This window comes from Nannospalax galili, unplaced genomic scaffold (assembly GCF_000622305.1).
Source record: "Nannospalax galili isolate Female #2095 unplaced genomic scaffold, S.galili_v1.0 scaffold415, whole genome shotgun sequence".
Classification (NCBI taxonomy): Eukaryota; Metazoa; Chordata; class Mammalia; order Rodentia; family Spalacidae; genus Nannospalax; species Nannospalax galili.
Window position 1 is genome coordinate 1,665,994 of NW_008337494.1, and position 22,161 is coordinate 1,688,154.

The 22,161-nt window shown below is 42.1% G+C and overlaps 1 protein-coding gene across 1 annotated transcript in view; it reads left to right on the forward strand.

Annotated features, from left to right (window-relative positions):
• Positions 1-22,161, forward strand: part of Gnptab (N-acetylglucosamine-1-phosphate transferase subunits alpha and beta) — a gene marked incomplete in the record, with an annotated part of 86,761 nt that overhangs the window by 37,691 nt on the left and 26,909 nt on the right. Inside the window, 6 exon segments of the mRNA XM_029563335.1 lie at positions 1,251-1,456; positions 6,683-6,753; positions 7,035-7,169; positions 20,089-20,250; positions 20,857-21,036; positions 21,229-21,399. Of these exon segments, the coding sequence (XP_029419195.1) occupies positions 1,251-1,456; positions 6,683-6,753; positions 7,035-7,169; positions 20,089-20,250; positions 20,857-21,036; positions 21,229-21,399 (925 nt within the window).

A 22,161-nucleotide genomic window follows, 5' to 3' on the forward strand; every position in this document is an offset into this window, starting at 1 on the left:
GTCCCTGTAACCCCAGTTAGCCTGGTCTCAATCCCACAGAGATCCGTCTTCTCCTGTCTCCCAAGTGCTGGGACTAAATGCATGGACCTGGACCACACACCCAGCTCAGTCGTCATTTTTAAGGGGTGCTAAATGGACAAAGAGTGACTGTTGTTTTCTTTTGCATTTCTTCGATTATCAGCAAAGGGAGTTGAATAGCTTTATGTGTTGTTCTAGGAATTATGGGTTCCACTTAGGGGATTTTCTAGTCATGTTCTTTGCCCGTTTCTTTTATTTGAGTAATTTTTAAGGTATTTCCTTTATTCAGATAGAAATATTTCATACACTGATTCACATTAGAACCATATTAATAGGGTTTTGTTTTGTTTTTTTAAGACAGGGTCTCTCAGTAGCCATAGCTACCCTGGAACTCACTAGGGAGACCAGGCTGGCCTCCATCCCACAGAGGTCCACCTGTCTGCCTCCTGAGTGCTGGGATTAAAGGTGTGCTCCACCACACCTGGCTACAAATAGTGTTTTTTGTTTTCATTTTTAAGTTTTTTTTATTATTATTTCTATTTTATGTGTATGAGTGTATTGCCTTCATGTATTTAAGTGCACCCAAGTTGTGTAATGCCTGCAGAAGAGGTTGTCGATTCCTTGGAGTTATGGATGGTTGATAGCCTCTATGTGGGTGCTGGAAACCAAACCCAAACTTCTGTAAGAGCAGACAGTGCTCTTAACCACTGAGCCAACTCTCCAGCCCTCAGTGTTTTGTTTTTATTTTGTGGTCTCCCTTTTTTTTTCTGTCTTTTTGAGACATGGTCTCCCTGTAGCTCCAGCTGGCCTGGAACTCACTATGTAGACCAGGCTGGTCTTGAACTCATAGAGATCCACCTGTCTTTGCCTCCCATGTGCCCCCACACCTGGCCTTTTTTTTTTTAATGATAGTAATGAAGTACGTAATTTCTTGTGAATTTTTAAGCCGGTAAATTTTAGTGACAAACTTATTTTTTAATTTTTATTTGATTTTATTTTTTTGAGACTCACTACATACTCCAAGCTGGCTTAGAACTCATGATGGATCCTCTTGCCTTAGCCTTCAACTGTGAGCCATCACACCTGCCTAGTACTTCTCACTTATTAATGTATCATACTTGTAAATAGGCTATGGCATTTTAAAATCTTCCCTTATTTAGTAGTGGCCACAAGCCTTTCCTTGTTCCTGAAATCTCAGGCATGTGGTTGAGGCTGTCGGCTTGTCTCCACAGTGAGAAGCAGCTGGAATGTCTGCTGACGCACTGCGTTAAGGTGCCCATGCTCGTCCTGGACCCACCCCTGCCGGCCAGCAGCACCCTGAAGGACCTGCCGTCTCTCTATCCATCTTTTCATGCTGCCAGTGACATGTTCAATGTTGCAAAACCGAAAAATCCTTCTACTAATGTCTCAGTTGTTGTTTTTGACAGTTCTAAGGATGGTAAGTTTTTTTTTTTGTTTTTTTTTTTGTGTGTGTGTGTGTGTGTGTGTGTGTTTTCAAATCATGTTGTCGTGATGTTCAGAATAACAAATTCTGAATAAGGCAGAAATGATTGAGTTTTTCAGAAATGTCTGACAAACTTAAAATGCTCAGAGTAAAGCAAAAGAGTATTTGTTGTATTATCTTCCTAAGCTTTTCCTCAGGAGAGGACTGTGCAACATTCACTCTACACAGGACCCATCCGCACCCTTGGCTTTGAATACCCTGCCATGACCTTTGGTCTGCTTCAAAGAGGCTATTTTTCTACCATGTAACTTTTTTTGAGAAAAAAAATTTCTTTATTTAATTTTATGTGTATGAGTGTACTGCCTACGTGTGTGTAAGTGCACCTGTGTCGTGCAATGCCCACAGAGGTCAGAAGAAGGCATCAGAATTTCCTGGAGCTGGAGTTACAAGCTTCCTCCACAACATGCAGTGGCATTTTGTCTATATCATATCTTCTAGCTCTTTTTCTTTTCTTTTCTTTTTTTTCTTTTTGAAACAGGGTCTCCCTGTAGCCACAGCTGGCCTGGAACTCACTATGTAGACCATGTTGGTCTCAATCTCACAGAAATCTGCCTGCCTCTGCCTCCTGAGTGCTAGGATTAAAGGCATGTGCTATCACGCCCAGCTATTTTATTTATTATTTATTTATTTATTTATTATTTAATGTGTATCAGTGTTTTGCCTGCGTGTATGTATGTGAAGCACATGTGTTCAGTACTCAAAGAGGCCAGAAAAAGGTGTTGGATCCCCTGGAAATGGAGTTATGGATGATTGTTAGCTGCCACGTGGTGTTGAGAATTGAACCCAGGTCCTCTGGAAGCAGAGCAGGTGCTCTTTAAGTGCTGAATCATCTCTCCAGCCCCTAGCTCAAAGTTTTGGAACCATCTTTGCCTCTTCCCTACCTTTTACTTTATAACTAATAATTAATCTCATCCTATCACTTAACCTTTATTTTGCCAACAATTCTTAGATTCCTACTTACTCATTTTATTTCCTTCACAGCAATCTGAATTCCTTCACAACTCCTTTAACAAAGGCCTAGCTGTTCTGTCTGCCTGTAACATTCTCTATGTAGCATGCACTGGAAAATAAATATGAAAACTCTGATGTCCTTGGTTCACTCTCTCTTTGAAGACAGTACTTCAGTAGTATATATTTGCTTTTCACATGGCTATAAACTGCTTTTCCTGGTGTGCGGAGTGTGCTTGGCTGTGCCTGCCACTCTTCTCGGTGCACCCTTCATCATGCTGATAGGTGGTCATTCTGGAGGTGCCAGGCCATCACTTGTGCCATAATCCCACCCTAGCCACCTCCTGTTCTTTCCCAGCCCTCTCAAGTTCTGTCTTCCTGGAGCTTCAGGACTAGGAGGGTCACAGTGATTTTATCTTTGCTTTCGTACATTCTCAAGGTTCTTGTAATCTTAACTCATAATTTACTTTCAATTGCACAGGGGTTTATGGTAATTTGTTTGAGAGGAAAACTTTGCCTCACACCAGTTTACAGCCTGGTTAATGTCAAGAGTGCTTCTCCTAGCACTGAAGTTATTTTTAGCTGAGAGGCAATTCTATATGACTTTAAGCCTGTCCCCCTTCTACCGGGAAGGTGTGTTCTGAACTGCTTCATACTTTACTAGTCAGCCATCTGGTCTTGCAGCTTGGTCCTGGACCCCTCAGCAAAGTGGCTTTTCCAGTCACGAGTACCCACTTTGATTTATAGGATGAGATGTCTTCCTGCAGCCACGCATTTTACCTCCAGGCTAAACCAGCTTTTGGAAGAAACTAATCTGCTTCCTCATAATTTTCATACACAGGTGAAATGTGTTCCTTGTGCACAGAGAGAGGGGGTATAAGGAGTGAACCTTTCATTCTTGATCTCTTGGTTCTAGATGGTTCTTCTCAGGATACCTTTACATAAGTGTATCCACTGGGCTGAGGCTATAGCTGGATGGTAGAGCCCTTGCCTAGCATGGGCAAGTCCCTGGGTTTGATCCTCAGCATGAGAAAAAAAAGAAAAGAAAAGAAAAGAAAACAAACAGAAACTTATTAAGCTATGTCAACTGGATGTGAGTTTTGTATTTCCCATGGCTCACTCTACAGGGAAAGCACACCTATTCAATTAACAGTCTTAATTATTAAGTGCTGACTATGTGCCAGGTACTGTTACCAGGGGGGAAAGTACAAGTGAACAGATGGATATATTGTCTGTAGTAAATAAGTGAATAATTAAGATGCCAAATAAGTAAATTATATAGTTTGTAGAAAATAAATGCTGTAGAGAAAGATTGAACAGGGAAAGTGGGAAAGGAAATACCAGGCAGAGAAGGGGGCAAGAATTCTAATTGAATGGTAGGAACATGCTTCATAAAGAGGGTAGCTTTTGAATGAAATGTGAAGGTGAGGGAGCCAGTAACATGAATAACTGAAGAAAGAATTAAAAGGGGAGGTGGCTGGAGTGATGACTTAGCAGTTAAGAGCAATGCCTGCCCTTGCAGTGCACCCTGGTTTGGTTCCCAGCACCTGCAGAGTGGCTACCAACGGACTGTACCTTCAGTTTCCAGGGCTCTTTCACCATCTTCTGGCTTCCAAGGACACCAGGCATCAACATAGTGCACTTATATAGATGCAGGCAAAGCACCCATACACATTAAGTTAAATTAAATTTCAAAATCTTTAAAAATTAAAAGAAGAATTATTAGCCAAGTGTGGTGGCTCACGCCTTTAATCCCAGCACTCGGGAGGCAGAGGCAGGCGGATCTCTGTGAATTCAAGGCCAGCCTGGTCTACATAGTGAGTTCCAGGACAGCTGGGGCTACATGGAGACCCTGTCTCAAAAAGACCAAAAAAAAATTATTATTAGGAGAAGTAGACTAGCTAGTGCAAAGGCACTGGGGCAGGAATGTGCCTGCCATGTTTTGAGGAATAGCCAGTATGACTGAAATGAAGCGAACAAAGAGAGGGGAGGCAAAAGATGGGTCCAGAGAAGTAGAGGTGGTGTGTCAGTCATTGTTGCCACTTTGAGGGCTTTGTCTTTAACCCAGACTGTGATGGGGATCATTGGTGTAACAATCTGACTTGTTCCATAAGGATCAGTTTGCTGTGCACAGAGGAGGCACAAAAATTGTCCTAATCCGGGCAAGAGTGAAGGTGGCTCAGAACAGATACAGTGAGAATGAGAAGTGTTTGGGTTCTGGATGTTTTGAATATCAGTCCAACCTGATTTCTTGGTGAGATGTGTGTCAGTGGTCAAATACTTCCTGTGTTTGTATAACTGGCTTCTGGTGCTCAAAGATCTTACCTTTGTTTTAATTGCCTGTATGTTTACTGGTATGTATGTAGTGCCTGTGAAGGCTGGAAGAGGGCGACAGAGCCACCATGTGGGTGCTGGAAATTGAACCCTGGTCCCCTGGAAGAACATCATGTGCTCTTAACCCCAGAGCCAACTCTCCAGCCCCCTTACTTTTGTTTGTAGATTTTATCTTGGTAGATTTGACTCATTGCTCAAACATTTGGAGAGTCCTTAGTCTGTTAGCCAGGAAAAGAACATCTGTCAGCTTTGTCTACACATTTCACAAACATGTTTCCTGTTTCTTCAAAAACTTTGATGTAGCGTTCATCAAAATAAGAACTTGTGGCAAACCTTAAAACATTTTTCCAGGTTGGTTACGATTGTGTAATTCAGTCAGAATGGCTGACTATCCAACCTGAATATCTATAAATACGTTGACAGCCTGAGAATGTTGTGACAACTTTACCAAGATTACGTGCAAGTATGTATTACATATACCAGACCTGTTAGAATTCTCCAGTTGAGTGCAGAGCCCACCATATCCACAGAGACAGAGAGTTACCTGATAAATTTATTTGAAAGTAACCTTTACTCCTAACATCTAGTGTTTGTGCTTTGGGGGGGATTTGCTGGTAGTGCTGATCTTTTAAGATAGGATACTGCTGTATGGCCCTGGCTAGCCCAGCATCCACTATGTCCAGGCTGGTCTTGAATTCATGACAGTTCTCCTGCCTCAGCTTCCTGACTATAAGATTATAAGGGTGAACTATCACTCCTGGCCCAGTGCTTCCTTTAGACTGTGTTTCAAAGCTTCATTTGTTCCAGCGTTCCATGTCTTTCTTCCTCACTCCTCTCCCCAGGGCCTGTGCATGCTAGGCAGGTGCTCTGCCAGGTCTATTTCTGTAGTATGCTTGAGACTCCTGCCTGGGGCCACCATCCATCTCCCAGACTGTAATTTGCAGAAGCTACCTCCTTTGCCCATCTGGAAGATCAGGATTAGAGCCCCCATCCTGACACTCCCATTTTCTTCCATCCTGGATGTCAGCACTTGCTAAGCCTCTGATGTCCTTCGCTTCATACTTCTCTTGAAGTTAGACTGTGCCCTCCTACACCAACTAATCTCTAGTCCACATCACCTAATGAATTTGAAGCTTTCATTGTAAGAAAGTAGCTGCTTTAATCCTTTATTTATTTTTATTTCGTGGGTATGGAGTGTTTTGCCTGTAAGTGTAAGTGCACCTGGTGTGTGCAGAGCCCACGGAGGCCAGGAGAGGGCATTGGATCCCCTAGAACTGGAGTAATGGACAGTTGTTAGCTGTCATTTGGGCACTGGCAACCGAACCCAGGTCCTCTGCAAGAGCAGTCAGTGGTCTTAACGGCTGAACCATCTCTCTAGCCCTGAAAGTTGTTTCTTAAGGGAATATAGGCTATAAGGTAGCTGCCTGCTGTCCATATAAATGCCTCTGCATGTTATTTAAGCCACCCACTCCTCTTATCTTATTCTGGTTATTGTTTGCTAGTACTGACATCCCCAGAGGTTTTCCTGTAGTCAGTGGTTTTTTTCTCAACCACGTTTGCTCTTATAGCTGTGCTTTTTCTGTCATCCTGTCATTTCTCCTTTGTGGTTCCAGCTCAAGTGTGTTTACTTCCATACAGCATCCTGGTGCCTGTATAAAGCTCTCTTTTGGCAGTGCGTAATGTGATGCTTAATTATACACTGGTTTACATTGTTCCTCCTTTGTTGGATGTGCTAATTTTGTCTTCTCCAACTACCTTTTCAAAACTATGTATTGTGCTACTATAGTAGCTCCCAAAATGCTGTGCACAGTGTTCTGCCAGAGCACAGATGAGTGTATTCATTAAACATATGCTTGTTTCTTATATCATTTATTGTAGTTGAAGATGCCCATGCTGGACTGTTCAAAGGAAACAGTTTTGCCAAACAGACCATTTGGAGGGCTTACCTGGTATGTCATTTTCAATTTAATTGTATGGTTTTCCACTGTTTTGCTTTGTAGTCTCAGCTGACCTTGAACTTGTAATCCTCCTGCCTTAACCTTGTAAGTGCTGGAATTACAGGCCTGTGCCACCGTGCTTGGCTCCTTCAAAACCTTTTCTCGGAGCCTAGCTTACTGGTGCTAATGAGTGTAATAGCAGTGTCCTTTTTGAAGTTTGAAAGGCACAGTAGTTCACCAGCTTCATGGTATGGAAAGTAAACTGAGGGTTTTTTTTTTCTCTCTTATTTTAGACAACAGATAAAGAGGTCCCTGGATTAGTGCTGATGCAAGATTTGGCATTCCTGAGTGGATTTCCACCAACGTTCAAGGAAACAAGTCAACTGAAAACAAAATTGCCAGAAAATCTTTCTTCTAAAATAAAACTGGTAAGAACAGAAAAGGAGCCACCAGCATGGCACATCTCATTTCATGCATGACCCTTCTGTCCTGGCCCATGGTACATTGGTTCTGTGCATAGCCAGCAACCATAAGAGACAAAGAGGGAGTCTCTTCTGTCTCAGTGTGCTGTCAGAAAGGGCACGCTATACAGAAGTCCTCACTCCTTACTCTCTTTTTTGAGACTTTTTTTTACTGTGTAGTTTAGATTGATCTTGAGTTTGAAGTGGTCTTCCTGCCCCAGCCTCCCAAGTGGTTAGGACTGCAGATGCCTGCCACCACACTTAGCTCCAAAGGCCATTATTTTGTTGTTGTTGTTGTTGTTGTTTTTGTTTTTGTTTTGTTTTGTTTTAAAAAAAGAATATATTTTTTTGAGACTGGATCTCCCTGTAACCACAGCTGGCGTGGAACTCACTATGTAAACCAGGCTGTCCTCAATCTCATGGATATTGCCTCTGAGTCTGCCTCCTGAGTGTTGGGATTAAAGATGTGCACCATCTTACTCAGTCTCTCAAAAAAATTTTTTATCATTACGTTGTTGTTGTGTGTTTTTGCATTTACTTTATTTATTGTGTGTGTGTGTGTGTGTGTGTGTGTGTGTGTGTGTGTCTTGTGTTGGGTAATACTCTACCACTAAGAGTCATCTGCAGCTTTATTCCTTACTTTCAATTGGGACAAAGTTGTTGTCATCACTGCTTGGGATGTATACTGTGTACAAAACACAGTACTGTGGTGTGAGGAAATGGAGGCCTGGGAGGAGGGGATGGGGAAAGTCATAAAAACAGTAGGAACTCTAACATGCCTATTTATAAAAGCTTTCATTCATAAGGGGATTATGCTTGAGATATTTATAATGTTGATGGTGTGAAACGCTCATTCATTAATAGCTAATCCAGGCATTGATGTATTTCCAATGTATATCTACTTCTTATCCTTCAGCCCTAACCTGTTAATTCTTTTGTGAGGATTGACTTTGGAGGCCAGCCTGTGTGTGACAGGCCTTTTCCTTAGCACTTACTGTTTTCTGAGTCAGTTGCCTGATAGAGTCAGGACACAGTCCATATGGATGTGCTCTCTAGTGGACTTTATGTCAGGATGCCTACTGTCCTGTCAGATGTTCCAGCTGGTGAAACATGAGTGTCTTTTCTCTTAGAGGAGAAGGCACAAAGTCATTGCCTCTGAAGCTGTTGGGATTTGGTTCTTGAATTCATAAAGTCATGCTCTTTGAGTTCTGCTGCTGGGTTTAGCTTGCTTGATTCCTACTTCTTCCTCCTGAACAGTTTATGGGGGCATGCTGAAGGAAGTGGTAATGGAAGGGGATTAAGGGAGTTCTTTTAAAAAATAGTCATTATTTATTTTATGTGTATGAATGTTTTGCCTACATATATGTAAGTGCACCATTGTCATGCAGTGCCTGCTAAGACCACAAGAAGGTGTCATGTGGGTTCTAGGGAACAGAGCCCAGGTCCTCTGCAAGAGCAGCCAGTGCTCTTAACTGCTGAGCCATCTCTCCAGCCCCATTAAGGGAGTTATTACTCAGTTCTTGCATTAATCACTCCACCCCAAAGTGGAATGATTGTTTCTTTTTCCCCTTTCACTGGGTTTCACAGGTTTTAAGATGCATTGACTTGTGTTTATATTAAACAGTGTGAATGACGTCTATTTTTTTCTGTTTCATATTTTCCCTCATAGCTAGCTACCCTCCCTCCCTCCCTTCCTTTGTTCCTTCGTTCCTTCCTTTTTGCCCTCCCTCTCTTCTCCCCCTCTCCCTTCCTGTCTTTCCCCTTCCTGCCCCTCTTTCCCCACTTTCCTTCTTTCATAGCACTCAGCTACATTTGGATTGAATTTACTGTTTATCTGCAGTTACTCTAAAATAGATACCACATCCCCTCCTCCTATTTTTAGTACCGAGTTGAGCAGTTAAAACCGTAGATTAACTTTTCTTTCATCTTCTTGGCCTCTTAGCTGCAAGTCCTAGAATTACAGGTACATGTAAGTTTATTCTTTTGACTGTTGGATCAACTCCCTTATCCAGAGAGAATGATATTTTAAAATCTATTTCTATAATTGCACAATAACAAATTTTAAAAGAAACAAGGGATTCGTTGTACCTCTCCATTTTCTGCTTTGGCGTGTCTGTCACATCCTGGTGTGTCGCAGCTGCCCCCAGTGCCAACTGTACTTGATATGCCTGCTGGTGAGTAGGTGTGTACTGCCAAAGGTGACAGTTCCAAATACTGACAGACTATTGGCAGATTATTTGGGGGTAGCCTGGTATGTGTGCATGTGGATGTAAAGTAGAGTAGTGACGTCATTTGGACAAGGAGTGCCCACAGACTCCATGTATCATAAGAACTTTCCACAGTTCATTTCCCCAGGTGGAGAGTTGTTTGTATCTCCAGCTTGTCTTTGTGAAGGCTGGCTCCCCTCAAATGCCTTACTAATCGTCTGTGACATTCACTGCAAGTTTTCCTGATTCTTACACCTGTGATCACCTTCAGGGTCTAGGATACTTGTATGTGTGACTGCATTTTTGAGAATTTGTTTACATATAGTATAAAAGTTATCTTTATTTTTGTTTTGTTGAGGCAGGCTCTTACTGTGTAACCCTGGCTAGCATGGAAGTAGCTTTGTAGACCAGGTTGGCCTCAAATTCCCAGAGATCTGCCTGTCTCTGCCTCCCAGGTGCTGGGATTAAAGGCATGTGTCAGCGCACTTGGCTGTAAAATTATCTTTGATTTCAAAGCGTAGAGGCTTTATGGCTTGAAAAGGCAGGAGACTTTGAGAGCAAGGAAGAACAGGTGTGGCAGCATTCAGGCTCCATTCTTCTTGTGTGGGGGGGTTCGAGTATGTGGCTTCCTGTGGGTGTATGCATGAGTGTATACAGATATGGGTGTATGTGGAAGCCAGAGGTTGATGTCAGGTATCTTCTTTGATCAATCTTCACCTTAATTTTAGATTCTGGACCTTTACCAGTTGGCCAAGCTGGCAGGCCAGTGAACTCCAGGGATCTGCCTGTCTCTCCTCCCCCACCAGTCATGCCCTCTTTGTATGGGGGTTGTAGGGATCTACACTCAGGTCCTAGTGCTTTTGTGGCATGTACTTACCCTGCTGAGCCATCTCTCCAGCTCCCAGTTCTTCAACTGTTCCCTTAGCTTCTGCTTCCTGTTTTGTTTGGTTTGTTTTAAAATTTGTACGAGTGTATTGCCTGCATGCTTGTAAGTGAACTGGTGTCATGCAGTGCCCACGGGGGTCATATTAGAGTGTTCCATCCCCTGGGACTAGAGTTATAGATGGTTGTTAGTCACCATATGGGTGCTGGGAACCAAACTAGAGTCCTCTGCAAGAGCAGCCAGTGCTCTTAACCTCTAAGCCATCTCTCCAGCCCCTGCTTCCAGGTTTTCTTATATGTTCTCTTAGAATGAAATTTCCTATCATGGGTTCCCAGTTCATCTAGATTATATTTATCAAATACCTCCTGTGTGCCATGGACAGTGTTAGGGATGACCAAGGGGATAAAAGCACTTATTTGGGGGCATGATAAGTTCTAAATCATGGTTTGTACAAGATATCTGAGGACAGCTTGAACAAAGAGCTCGGGGCTTAGAAGTAGACAGTGTTTCCATGGAGTCATTTCCTAGAACCAGAGTTCTGAAAGGATTTTTGTTAGAAATGATACTGGGGAGTTAGACAAGCATGGTCTCGATGACTAAGAAGCCTGGACTTTATCTTGGAGCCAGGGAGGGTTGGTGGCCAGAGGACACAAAGTAGGGACAGGTATGGTACAAGTTAGACAGGAAGAGGCTGGAGGCAAGAAAATTAGTTCAGTTGTGGTTCTCACAGACAGCCTTGTGAGACTGTTCATGGGTCTTGGCCATGAGATGCCAATGATGGGGAATAGTTCCAAAAATATCTGAAAGCTACTCAGTGTCATATGCTGATAAGCTGTTGAGAAGAAGAAAATCTGAAAGGAAAAGTGAATGTTTTCAGCAAAGATGGAAGTAATGGCATTCCCCACACTGAGTTGCAGTGGGAGAAGCAAGATTTTGGGTGAAAATGAGCTCAGTTTGGGGGTGTTGCATGAGGGGTGCATGTAGCATGTGAGCGGAAAGGCTGTAAGACACTGAACTTTCAGGACCGGAGCAACTTGATCAGTTCATCCTTCTGTGCTCCTCCAGGAAGTCTTGCTGAGGTCTGTGGTCTCGGGTCAGGCAGGGCCAGCTGTGTCCCACAGACCCTCTCTCCAGGTGCCGAGCGTCTCAGAACAGGTATTACTCTGTTCATCTTTGCACACCCACGTAGAGGATTGCTTGACACTTAGGGGGCCACTCAAGAGATGCTCTTAAAGGATTGCACTGTGACTATAGGGACTGCCAGGCCTTGAATGTAAAGGGAAACCGTTGTAGAACTTTGATTTGTTTGCACTGTACCCAGTTTTTGATACAGAAGTGTGCTGATCTCAGAACAGGTATTACTCTGTTCATCTTTGCACACCCACATAGAGGATTGCCTGACACTTAGGGGGCCACTCAAGAGATGCTCTTAAAGGATTGCACTGTGACTATAGGGACTGCCAGGCCTTGAATGTAAAGGGAAACCGTTGTAGAACTTTGATTTGTTTGCACTGTACCCAGTTTTTGATACAGAAGTGTGCTGTTAGACTGACCTCTGTCTTTGTATGTCCTGCTTTTTTTTTTTCCTAAGGAGGAGACATGGGACTAGAAAATGCTTTTATTTGTAAGATAATGAATTTGAATTATTTCTTTTTATGTGTATGAGTGTTATTGCCTGCATGTATGTAAGTATACCCATAGTCTTATAAATCAAGCTCTTTTATCTCAGAGGTTTTCTGGTTTGAGGCACTTTGATGTGAGCCCTCTTATAACCTGATTAGTTACCTACTGATTTATCTTTAGAATTTTTAGATATGATGGATACAGCATTTGTCTTAAATTACCCATTGTTGTTATTTTTTGTTCATTCTAAATCCCTCTGTGTTTTTAGACATTTTCATTCATAGTAGGGTTTTTCCATTTATTTGGGGATTTTGTTTTGTTCTGTTCTGTAACATAGGAGGAGCAGGTGGGATATCTTCCCAAAGCTCATAAGTAAATTCTCCCAGTAAGTATAATTCAGTGATCGTGGTTGCTGAGTGGGTGTGTAGGAGGGAGGAGAATGTATACCTTGGCCTCAAGTATGTAAATCACAGTTAGAAGCAGGGGAGGCACATACAGAGTATTTGGGTAGCAGAACAAGATAGTGTGTGAATAAGTAGACTACAACAAACAGAACTGCCATGTTGTTTCGCTTTGGCTGCGAAATGTGCTCCACAGGCGCTTGTGTTTGAACACCTGAGCCCAGCTGGTGGCACCGTTTTGAGTGGCTGTAGAGCCTTTGGGAGATGGGGCCCAGCTGGATGAAGCGGGTCACTGGAGGACTGACCTTGGGTTTATAGGCCAGCAGCACTTCATGTTCTATCTCTACTTCCTGGTATGCTGAGAGTGAGCAAGTAACCTCAAGCTCCTGCCACTGTACTTTCCTTGCTTGATGGGCCCGTTCCTTCAACCTGGAAGACAAAGTAAATCCTTTCTCCCTTAAGCAGTTTCAGTGAGGTGTTTCTTCACAATGATAAGAAAGTAACTAATACACAGGTGGAGCTAGGAAAGGTCTGCGTGATTAAGGGACATGGACATTTTCAGATACAAGTATCTGCTCTAGTTCTCTGAAGCCTGGGTAGGTTTACTATTATTTAGGTAAAGGAATGGCATGGGAAAAGTGGTACCAGCATAGTGACTCACCTGCACTATGACTCCTCAGAGCTTTGTTAAACATCCCTAGTCTGAAAATTCAAACTCTAAAATCCTCCAGAATGTAAAACTTTTTGAGAACCAACATGACACTACAAGTGTGCAATTGGGTGTATGACTTAATATGAAAGTTAGTTTTGGGGCTGGAGAGATGGCTCAGTGGTTAAGAACTCTGATTGTTCTTGCAGAATACCGGGTTCGAATCCCAGCACCCCCATGGCAGCTAACAACTGTCCATAACTCCAGTCCCAGGGGATCCAACAGCCTCTTCTGACCTCCATGGGCATTGCACGACATAGGTGCACTTACTTACATGCAGGCAATACATACAAATACATAAAATAAAAATTATTAATTTTTTAAAAAAAGTTTAAAAAAGATAGTTTTATGCAGTTTTTAAAAATGTATTCATTTTTATTTTATGTGTATGAGTATATTGCCTGCATGTATGTAAGTGTACCTGTGTCCTGCAGTGCCCATGGAGGTCAGAAGAGGGCATTGAATCCCCTGGAACTGGAGTTAACAGACTTTTGTTAGCCACCATATGGGTGCTGGGAACTGAACCTGGATCTTCTGCAAAAGCAGCCAGTGCTCTTAACCACTGAGCCATCTCTCCAACCCCACAGAATTATCATCATTATTATTATTTTGTCTTTTTGAGACAGGGTCTCCCTGTAGCCGCAGCTGGCTGGAACTCACTATGTAGACCACACTGGCCTCAAACCCACAGAGATCCACTTGCCTCTGCCTCCTGAGTGCTGGGACAAATGGCGTGCGCCACCGCGCCTGGCTTCCCACAGAATTATTTTAAATGTTGTATTAAATTACCTACAGGCTATGTGTATAAGGCATGTATGAAGCATTCATATTCCATATTTAGACTCATGTTCCACCCCTCAAATATCTCATTACATGTATATGTAAATATTTCAAACAAAATAAAACGTCTGTTAACACTGAAACCTCTGGTCCCAAGCATTTTGGATAGGCATACTAACAATGTGATATTGTTACTAATGTACCTTTAGTGATTTCCATGAAAACATCTTATATACTTGACTTTTAAGACATGACATCCTTCCTTTTTGCTTTATTTCTAAAACAAACAGTAGATGAAACAATTCTGAATCTGATTTTTGTTCTGACAAACCATATTAAGATCTAGTAGCCTTGATTTGTCAGATCACTAAAAGGTGCTAATTGGTTTTTGGTTGGTAGTAACTGAAATGTTTTTTCCCCTAAAAGATTCTGAATAACCTGAATTTAACAATTCAGTGTGGTGGCACGTGCCTTTAATCCCAGCACTTGGGAGGCAGAGACAGGTGGATCTCTGTGAGTTCAAGACCAGCCTGGTATCCATAGCAAGTTCTAGGCCAGCTGGGGCTACAGGGAGATCCTGTCTCAAAAAGACATAAATAAATAAATAAGTAAATAAGTAAATAAATAAATGTTCTATCTTCTGAATTTTTGAGCCCTTTAAAATTTGTAGGAGGGCTAGAGAGATGGCTCAGTGATTAAGAGCACGTACTGCTCTTGCAGAGGACCTGAGTTTGATTTCCAGCACACATGTTGAGTGGCTAACAGTTGCCTATAACTCCATCTCAATGGAGATCTGACACCTGGCTTCCATGGACACCTGCACTCATGTAAATGTCTACATACCTCCCACACATATATAATTAAAAATATTTTATTTTTAAAAAAGTTGCAGTGATATAAGTTCTTTTTAAAATATTTATTATTTTTATTTTATGTGTATTTTATGAGTGTGTTGCCTGCATTTTTGTGAGTGTACCTGTGTCATGCAGTGCTGCGGAGGTCAGAAGAGGGCCTTAGATTCTCCTGGAACTGGAGTTACAGTTGTTAGCTGCCATGTGGGTGCTGGGAATTGAATCTGGGTCCTCTGCAAGAGCTGCCAGTGTCTTAAGCACCAAGGCATCTCTCTAGCCACATATATAATTTCTTATAGAAATGCCTTTGTTAACCTTTTGAATATTCAGTTCTAGAAGAGGTTTCTTTGACCTCTGCACTTGTCACAGCCTTACTTCACTGTGATTGTCCCATGATCGTAGGATATTTAGTAGCATTCAGGTTTCTGTTCTCTAGCTCAGGGCTCTAAACCTTTACGCTCTCAACCCTTTTGACTAAGAAATGTTGACATGACTCTAGGTATATAGATCTAGGAAACTGGTATACATTTACTGATAATGAATCTCAAGGAAATTTTTTGTTACATTTTTACATTTTCTTTATCTGGTGTGTGTGTGTGTGTGTGTGTGTGTGTGTGTGTGTGTGTGTGTATGCCACCACATGTGAGTGTATATGGAGGTCACAGGACAACTTGCAGGAGGGATTCAGTTCCCTCCACCTTATGGATCCTAGGGATCAAGCTCAAGTTGTCATGCTTGGTGGCAGATGCCTTTATTCACTGAGCCATCTTGCTGGCTCGGGAAATTTACTTTCAGATAATTTTTTGGTATACATATAGCGTACCGTTTATCAAAATTGAAAGCAAACTTGCATACTATTGATCGATATGTTCATTTATTTTTACATAAATAATTATATCTTAGTAATATTTGATACTGTAGAATGCAGAGCTTCAGTGTTTTTCAGTTGATTGACATTTAAAAAAATATTTTATTATTTTTATTTTATGATATGAGTGTATTGCCTGCATGTATATAAGTGCACCCATGTCATGCAATGCCCTTGGAGGTCAGAAGAGGGAGTTAGATTCCCATGAAACTGGAATTACAGATGGTTGTTAGCTGCCATGTGGGTAATGAGAATCAAACCCAGGTCCTCTGCAAGAGCAGCCAGTGCTCTTAACCACTGAGTCATCTCTCAGTCCCCTGATTTTTAAATTATTATTTTATAGTCATAAATGCTGAGAATTCGATTTGTATTAATGCACAGTACAAAATGGTCAAAGTATGTTTCTAGGTATGTCAGAAATTATTGGAGCTGAGGATGTAGCTCAATGGGCAGAATGCCAGTTTAGCAGACCAGAGGCCCTGGGTTGGAGCCCCAACACTGCTTAAAGCAGGTGTTGGCACACAGACCTGTAATCCCACAACAGCGATGAAAACAGGAAGAGCAGTTTGGGCCAAGAACTCCGGCCTTAGGCAGAAACTGCACCACTCAGTCTCACTGAACATCAGTTTTCAGAAATAAATGACATTTGGTACAAAGAAATTCAGTGATCAAAATTAGATATGCTGTTATATCTCAGGACTAATATTAGCCTCGAATCTTCTAGCAAAATACCCTTTTGGTAAAAGTATTGAAGATGTACGGGATTGGGCTGCCACCTAGTGGACAGCGAGGATATTTCTCATGCATTTCCGTGTAGCCAATGATGGCAATCTTACACTTAGAAATAGTCCTTTAAAGTTCGATATTTTTCATCTCTCTTCAATTATTGTATGGTTATCATGAGAGAACCTCTGTCTGATCTTTGACGTATTTGTAGTTAGAAACCATCCCTAGGCAAGGTTGCTAATATGGACTGACTAGATGACTCAGAGAGTAAAGGTGCTTGCCACCAGGCCTGATAACTGAATTTAGTCCCAGAGATGCACATGTTGGAAGGAGAGAACAGACTCCTGCATGCTGTCCTGACCTCCACATCTACACTGTTGCACATGTGCCCCCTACACACAAATAAGTAAAAATTTTTCAGATTATAAAAAAGTATACTTTTAAGTTGCTAAAATAAAGATAAATTCAGTGTTACATCTTTATTAAAGAAAAGGCCAATATAAATTATGAAATGAAATTAGATGTCAATTTAAAATAATGCTGTGAGTCTCTGAGTCTTAAGATTTTTCAAGTTGTTTAAACAAATCTATAAAGTAGCCGGGTGTGATAGAGTACACGTCTTTAATTCCAGCACTCAGGAGACAGAGGCAGGCTGTTCTCTGTGAGGCCAGCCTGGTCTACAGAGCGAGTTCCCTCCAGGCCAGCCAGGGCTACATGCACTATGAGACGCTGTCTCAAAAAAAAAAAAAGCAAACCTCTAAAACATCTTAATCCACTGTCCTAATTTTTTTTCTTTTGACCCCCCTCCACCCTTTTTAAATTGGTGATGCTGGTTGGAACCTAGCACCTGACACTCCAGAGTTGAGCACTCTACCATTAAACTTACGTCCTCAGCCTGTTTTCCTCCTTTATCAGTCATACATTCTCTTTAAACAACTTCTCTTCATACTGGTAAGCATTAAAACAAGATTCTGTGTGGTTTTCTTTGTCTCAAGATGGAAATCCCCAGCCTTTTGGGCATAGTGAACTCGGGATCTCTGTGAGGGCCTGGGAGTCTACAAGAGCTGGGCACATGGCCCTGGTGAGGGCCTGCCTCCTGCTTTGCTTCCTAGTCAAGCTGGATGATTTCCTTGCTCTGACACTGGCTGGAGGTCCCTGGACTGCTTGCTGTGGTGGACAGAGCCGAGAGAGTTGGTCATTTCCTTTGGAATCAGAAGAGCCAGGTTCTGGCTCCTGGAGCTCAGCTCAGCCAGCAGATTACCCAGCAGGTCCTCACTGACCCAGCCAGCCTGCCAGTTGCCTCCCTCTGTTCCAGTCACACCTTCCACTTGTGGCAGAGGTATCATTTATCTCAGTGCTTCTCACAGGCCAGCCCTGCCTTACCAGCACAAGCCTGAGTGAATGGCACATTCAGGCTTAGATCCGTGCAGATCTGACCTTACTCTTCAGCTATGGCTCATTAATCATCTAACGCAGTGTCCTGTACGTATTACGTGTTCAGTCAGTGGTGGAGATTGTAGCTAAAATGCTATAATTACCAAGTTAAAATTTGACAAGTTGCTAGCCCTGGTGGCACAGACTTAGGAAGCCGAGGTAGGAAGATTGCAAGTCCAGGGCCTGCCTGGGCAACTTGGTGAGGTGTCCTGTCTTAAAATAAAAAAGTCAAAAGAGGTCTAGGGAGTGTCACTTAGTGGCAGAACATTTACCTAGCATGTGTGAGGCTCTAGGTTCAATCCTCAGTGCCAACAGGGGGAAAAATGTGTGTGTGTAAACATGTTAAGGCAATTCAGCTTCATTGTTTTTTGTTTTTTTTTTTGTGTGTGTGTGTGTGTGTGTGTGATGTTGTATTTGTAGCTTCTGTGAAATTGGCTCTTCCTAATGAATAGTACCTAGGCAAAAGAAAAATGCTACCATAAATAAATTTCTAATGATAAATGATGTTTGCTCTAATTTGGAAATTAAGAATCACCTGGCAGGAATGTGTTAGCCTAAGATCTTTTTCTAGATTCTTATTTTATCTTAAGTTGTGTTAAAAATCAATAAAATTTTAGAACATATGTGATGTTTTAAAGTAATTTCCATGGTAAAAGCAATTTGGATAAAAGCCATCAGGATATTGATATTTTCTCAATAAATTTAAAATTAAATTAGAATATTAAGTTGCTATATTTATTCTAGAATAATGATTTTTCTCACTCCAAGTGTGGTGAGAACCAGTGAGTGTGAAGAAAGGGGTAAAGAGGTTTAGAAAGGAAGGGGGAGGTACCTGGCAGACTGCTTTCCATTCCCCACCACACACAGAAGTGGGTGTTAACCACAGTGAGAGCTAACTCCATGCATGCCAGGATTGTCAAAGTAAAAGCACAGTCAGGAAGGTGATCCACACATGTGCATGTACACCCATTCACACCTACGCATAGTTGGTGGTGAGAGTTAATGGCCTGCATAATGAAAAGGATAGATATGGAATTCTAATGCTGTCCTCTGGTTTGGGTGTCTCTGGAAACTCAGGGAACTACTTAGAAAATGAGTTAAGGATAGTCTTAACTATCCTTAACTATATTTGTACAAATATAGAATCCAGAATGAGCCCATTATAATTTGTGTTTTCTTCTGTTTTATAAAGACCACCATCCGCTTTGGCAGAAGAGCCAGTTCCACAGAAGGATTTTCTGCCCCAGTTGGGGTGGTTTTCACCCCTCTCCTCAGTTTCTGATCTGAAAACCTCTTTTCATAGGAAACTGTTATGGAATGTAACTGTAGTACACATGAAGGTAGTGTAACAGGGATAGAGTGGAGAGAACTGTTTGTAAAACTTGTTACTGTTTCCTCTTAGGTTTATGATTGCTCACTTCAGGCAGCTTGGTCAAAGACATTTGTTCTAGGCATGAGGCAGGAAAACTGGCAAGATGCCCAGCTGCATATACAAAGTCACCTAATCCAACAATGTTTCCTCGTAGGATTTTTCCCCAATATAAATCATATTGATAATATTCTAGAACAAAGTCAGGAGCTGTTGTCTAGAGCATGTGTTTTGTTTGAATGCATTGCCATCAAAAAACATTTGCGCCAGCTCTGAAAGTTTGAGGGGATTTTATAAAAGAGTGGGGGATTCTGCCAGGCGTGGTGGTGCATGCCTTTAACCGCCCCAGACTTGGGAGGCAGAAGCAGGAGGAGCTTTATGAGTTTGAGGCCAGCCTGGTCTACATAGTGAGTTCCAGGCTAGCTGAGGCTACAGGGAGACCCTGTGTCCAGGGATTCTCACTTCTCAGGAGATCTGGACTCTCTTGGTAGCATGGAGGAGTGGCTACAAGTGAGGCCTGAGGTGCCCTATTCCCCACTCCTCCCTCCATTCCTTGGTTTTGGTTTTTAGTTTGTTTCTTGTGTTTCTTTGTTTTTGAAACAGTGTCTCCCTATAGCCTCTGCTGGCCTGGAACTCTTTATGTAGACCAGGCTGGCCTGGATCTCCCAGAGATCCACCTGCCTCTGCCTCCTGAGTGCTAGGATTAAAGGCATGAGTGATCACACCCAGCTCACTCCTTGTTTTTAACATCTGGTCTGTTGCATTCATCTGGATAATGCTTCTTACCTGGTTAGATCTTTTTTGCTGATACTATCTTTATATTTCAAAATTAAAGGTAAAAACCTGGGCATGGTGGCTCATACCTGTAATCTCAGTACTTAGAAGTCTGAGGCAGAAGGCGTGCCATTAGTTTAAGACCAGCCTAGGCTATGTCATGAAACCCTCTCTCAATTATTCAATCAATTCATGTAAAGCTATGAATTAGAGATGCTTATTCCTCGTTTTTCCATATGTATCTCTCTTCTTATCTGGCAGCTACAGTTGTATTCAGAGGCCAGTGTAGCTCTTCTAAAGTTGAATAACCCCAAAGGTTTCCAAGAACTGAACAAACAAACTAAGAAGAACATGACCATCAATGGAAAAGAACTGACCATAAGCCCTGCCTATCTGTTATGGGATCTGAGTGCCATCAGCCAGGTAAAGGATGCAGATTCCTCTACAGCTCAAGTTAAGACTTTAGAAATGTTTGCCTCTGCCAAAATAGCCCAATTGGGAGAGCCTTAGAAGAATGTGAAATACGAAAAGTTTACAAGTAGTTCTTTAGGTGGAGGAGGGCTTATGAGAGATGCCTTGATTGGAACTTTTCTTAACTTCCATTTACTACCATTGGTTTGATACTTGTTGAAAAAAGCAAGAGTTAGATCCAAGACCCTTTATGTAAAGTGTAGTAAAGAGATGATGCATCCAAGTTTTAAAAAATATATTTAGTTTTTTTTGTGTGATTTTTTTTTTTTTTAAACTTAAAACTCCATCTTTAAAAGTCAGCCAGAAGCCAGGTGTGGTGGTGCATACCTTTAATCCCAGCACTGAGGAGGCAGAGGCAGGCAGATCTCTGTGAGTTCAAGGCCAGCCTGGCCTACATAGGGAGTTCCAGGCCAGCTAGGGTTGCAGGGAGATCCTATCTCAAAACAACAACAACAAAAAAGTCAGCCAAAGCAGAGGGCAGGGAGTCAAGACAGGAAGACTAGCTGGGATTTAGGGTTCTTCGGGTATTTATGTGTAGATGTTTCTGCCATCTCCCAGTCCAAGCAGGATGAAGATGTGTCTGCCAGCCGCTTTGAAGATAACGAAGAACTGAGATACTCACTGCGATCTATCGAAAGGCATGCGCCATGGGTTCGGAATATTTTCATTGTCACCAATGGACAGATTCCATCCTGGCTGAACCTTGACAATCCTCGAGTGACGATAGTGACTCACCAGGTGCATGACTTTGCAAATACAGGGCTCGTGTTTCCTGTTCTCTTCTTTCTCATAAGTGCATTCCCCCTGAGCTTCTCAGCTCCACCTATTTTGACCTCTTCCTGTCTCCTCTCTTCTCTTTCTAAAGGCCAAACCAAAGCAGAACAACTCACATTCACCTCTTTCTCTGTTGTGTGGTTTTTCTGTTAAAAGGATGTTTTCCGAAATGTGAGTCACTTGCCTACTTTCAGTTCACCTGCTATTGAAAGTCACATCCATCGCATCGAAGGGCTGTCACAGAAGTTTATATACCTAAATGATGATGTCATGTTTGGTAAGGATGTCTGGCCAGATGATTTTTATAGTCACTCCAAAGGCCAAAAGGTAAGTAGTGGGGAAGGTACCTAGCTGGATTACTAGCAGATGAGGAAATCCATGTATATTCAAGTATTAACAAATAATGCATTTCTAACTTCTAAGCTCAGAAGAGTCAATAGTTGAGCAGTTAGAAAACCACAGTAAGAAATTTGCTTCCCTACATTTTCAGATGAACAGAATCTAACCTCCCCGCCCACATTTTCTACTATAGCAAAACTACTTTGTAACACAGTTGTGGCTAGCGTGTAGCCAAATGACCAGCATGTAGCTTAAATTAGTTCTTAAAGGTATGAATGAAGTTTCCTGTAAGGTGGCCTGTCTATCTTTGACTTTGCTGAGAGGCAGTGGAAAACTGATTAAAAGCACTTGTGTAGTAGCAGCTGCTTAGCACAGTTCTTGACAATGACTTGCCCCTGTGTTTTCTGTCTGCATGGTGAGGAGAGTACAGATCCCACCCCCTCCCCAGCACGTTTTAAAGGATGTAGCAATCAGTCGTACTTATCCCCATATAAAACTCTACAATCTAAGTGCTGGTGGCTTTGCTGATGTTTATGCCACATCCTAGACTCTTTCTCCTCTCCCCAGTCATTGCCTCCTTGTTTTGGACAGTAGGACTGGGTAGTTGAGCTTATATTTAATAAAGGCACAAATAGATCAACTGTGTACAGTTGCTTTCATGCTGATTGGCGTGCCCTATGCTGAGGAGTGTGAGACTGAAGGTCTAAATCAGGTGGGATAGGGGAAACCTCTCTGAATTGAATTGGATTT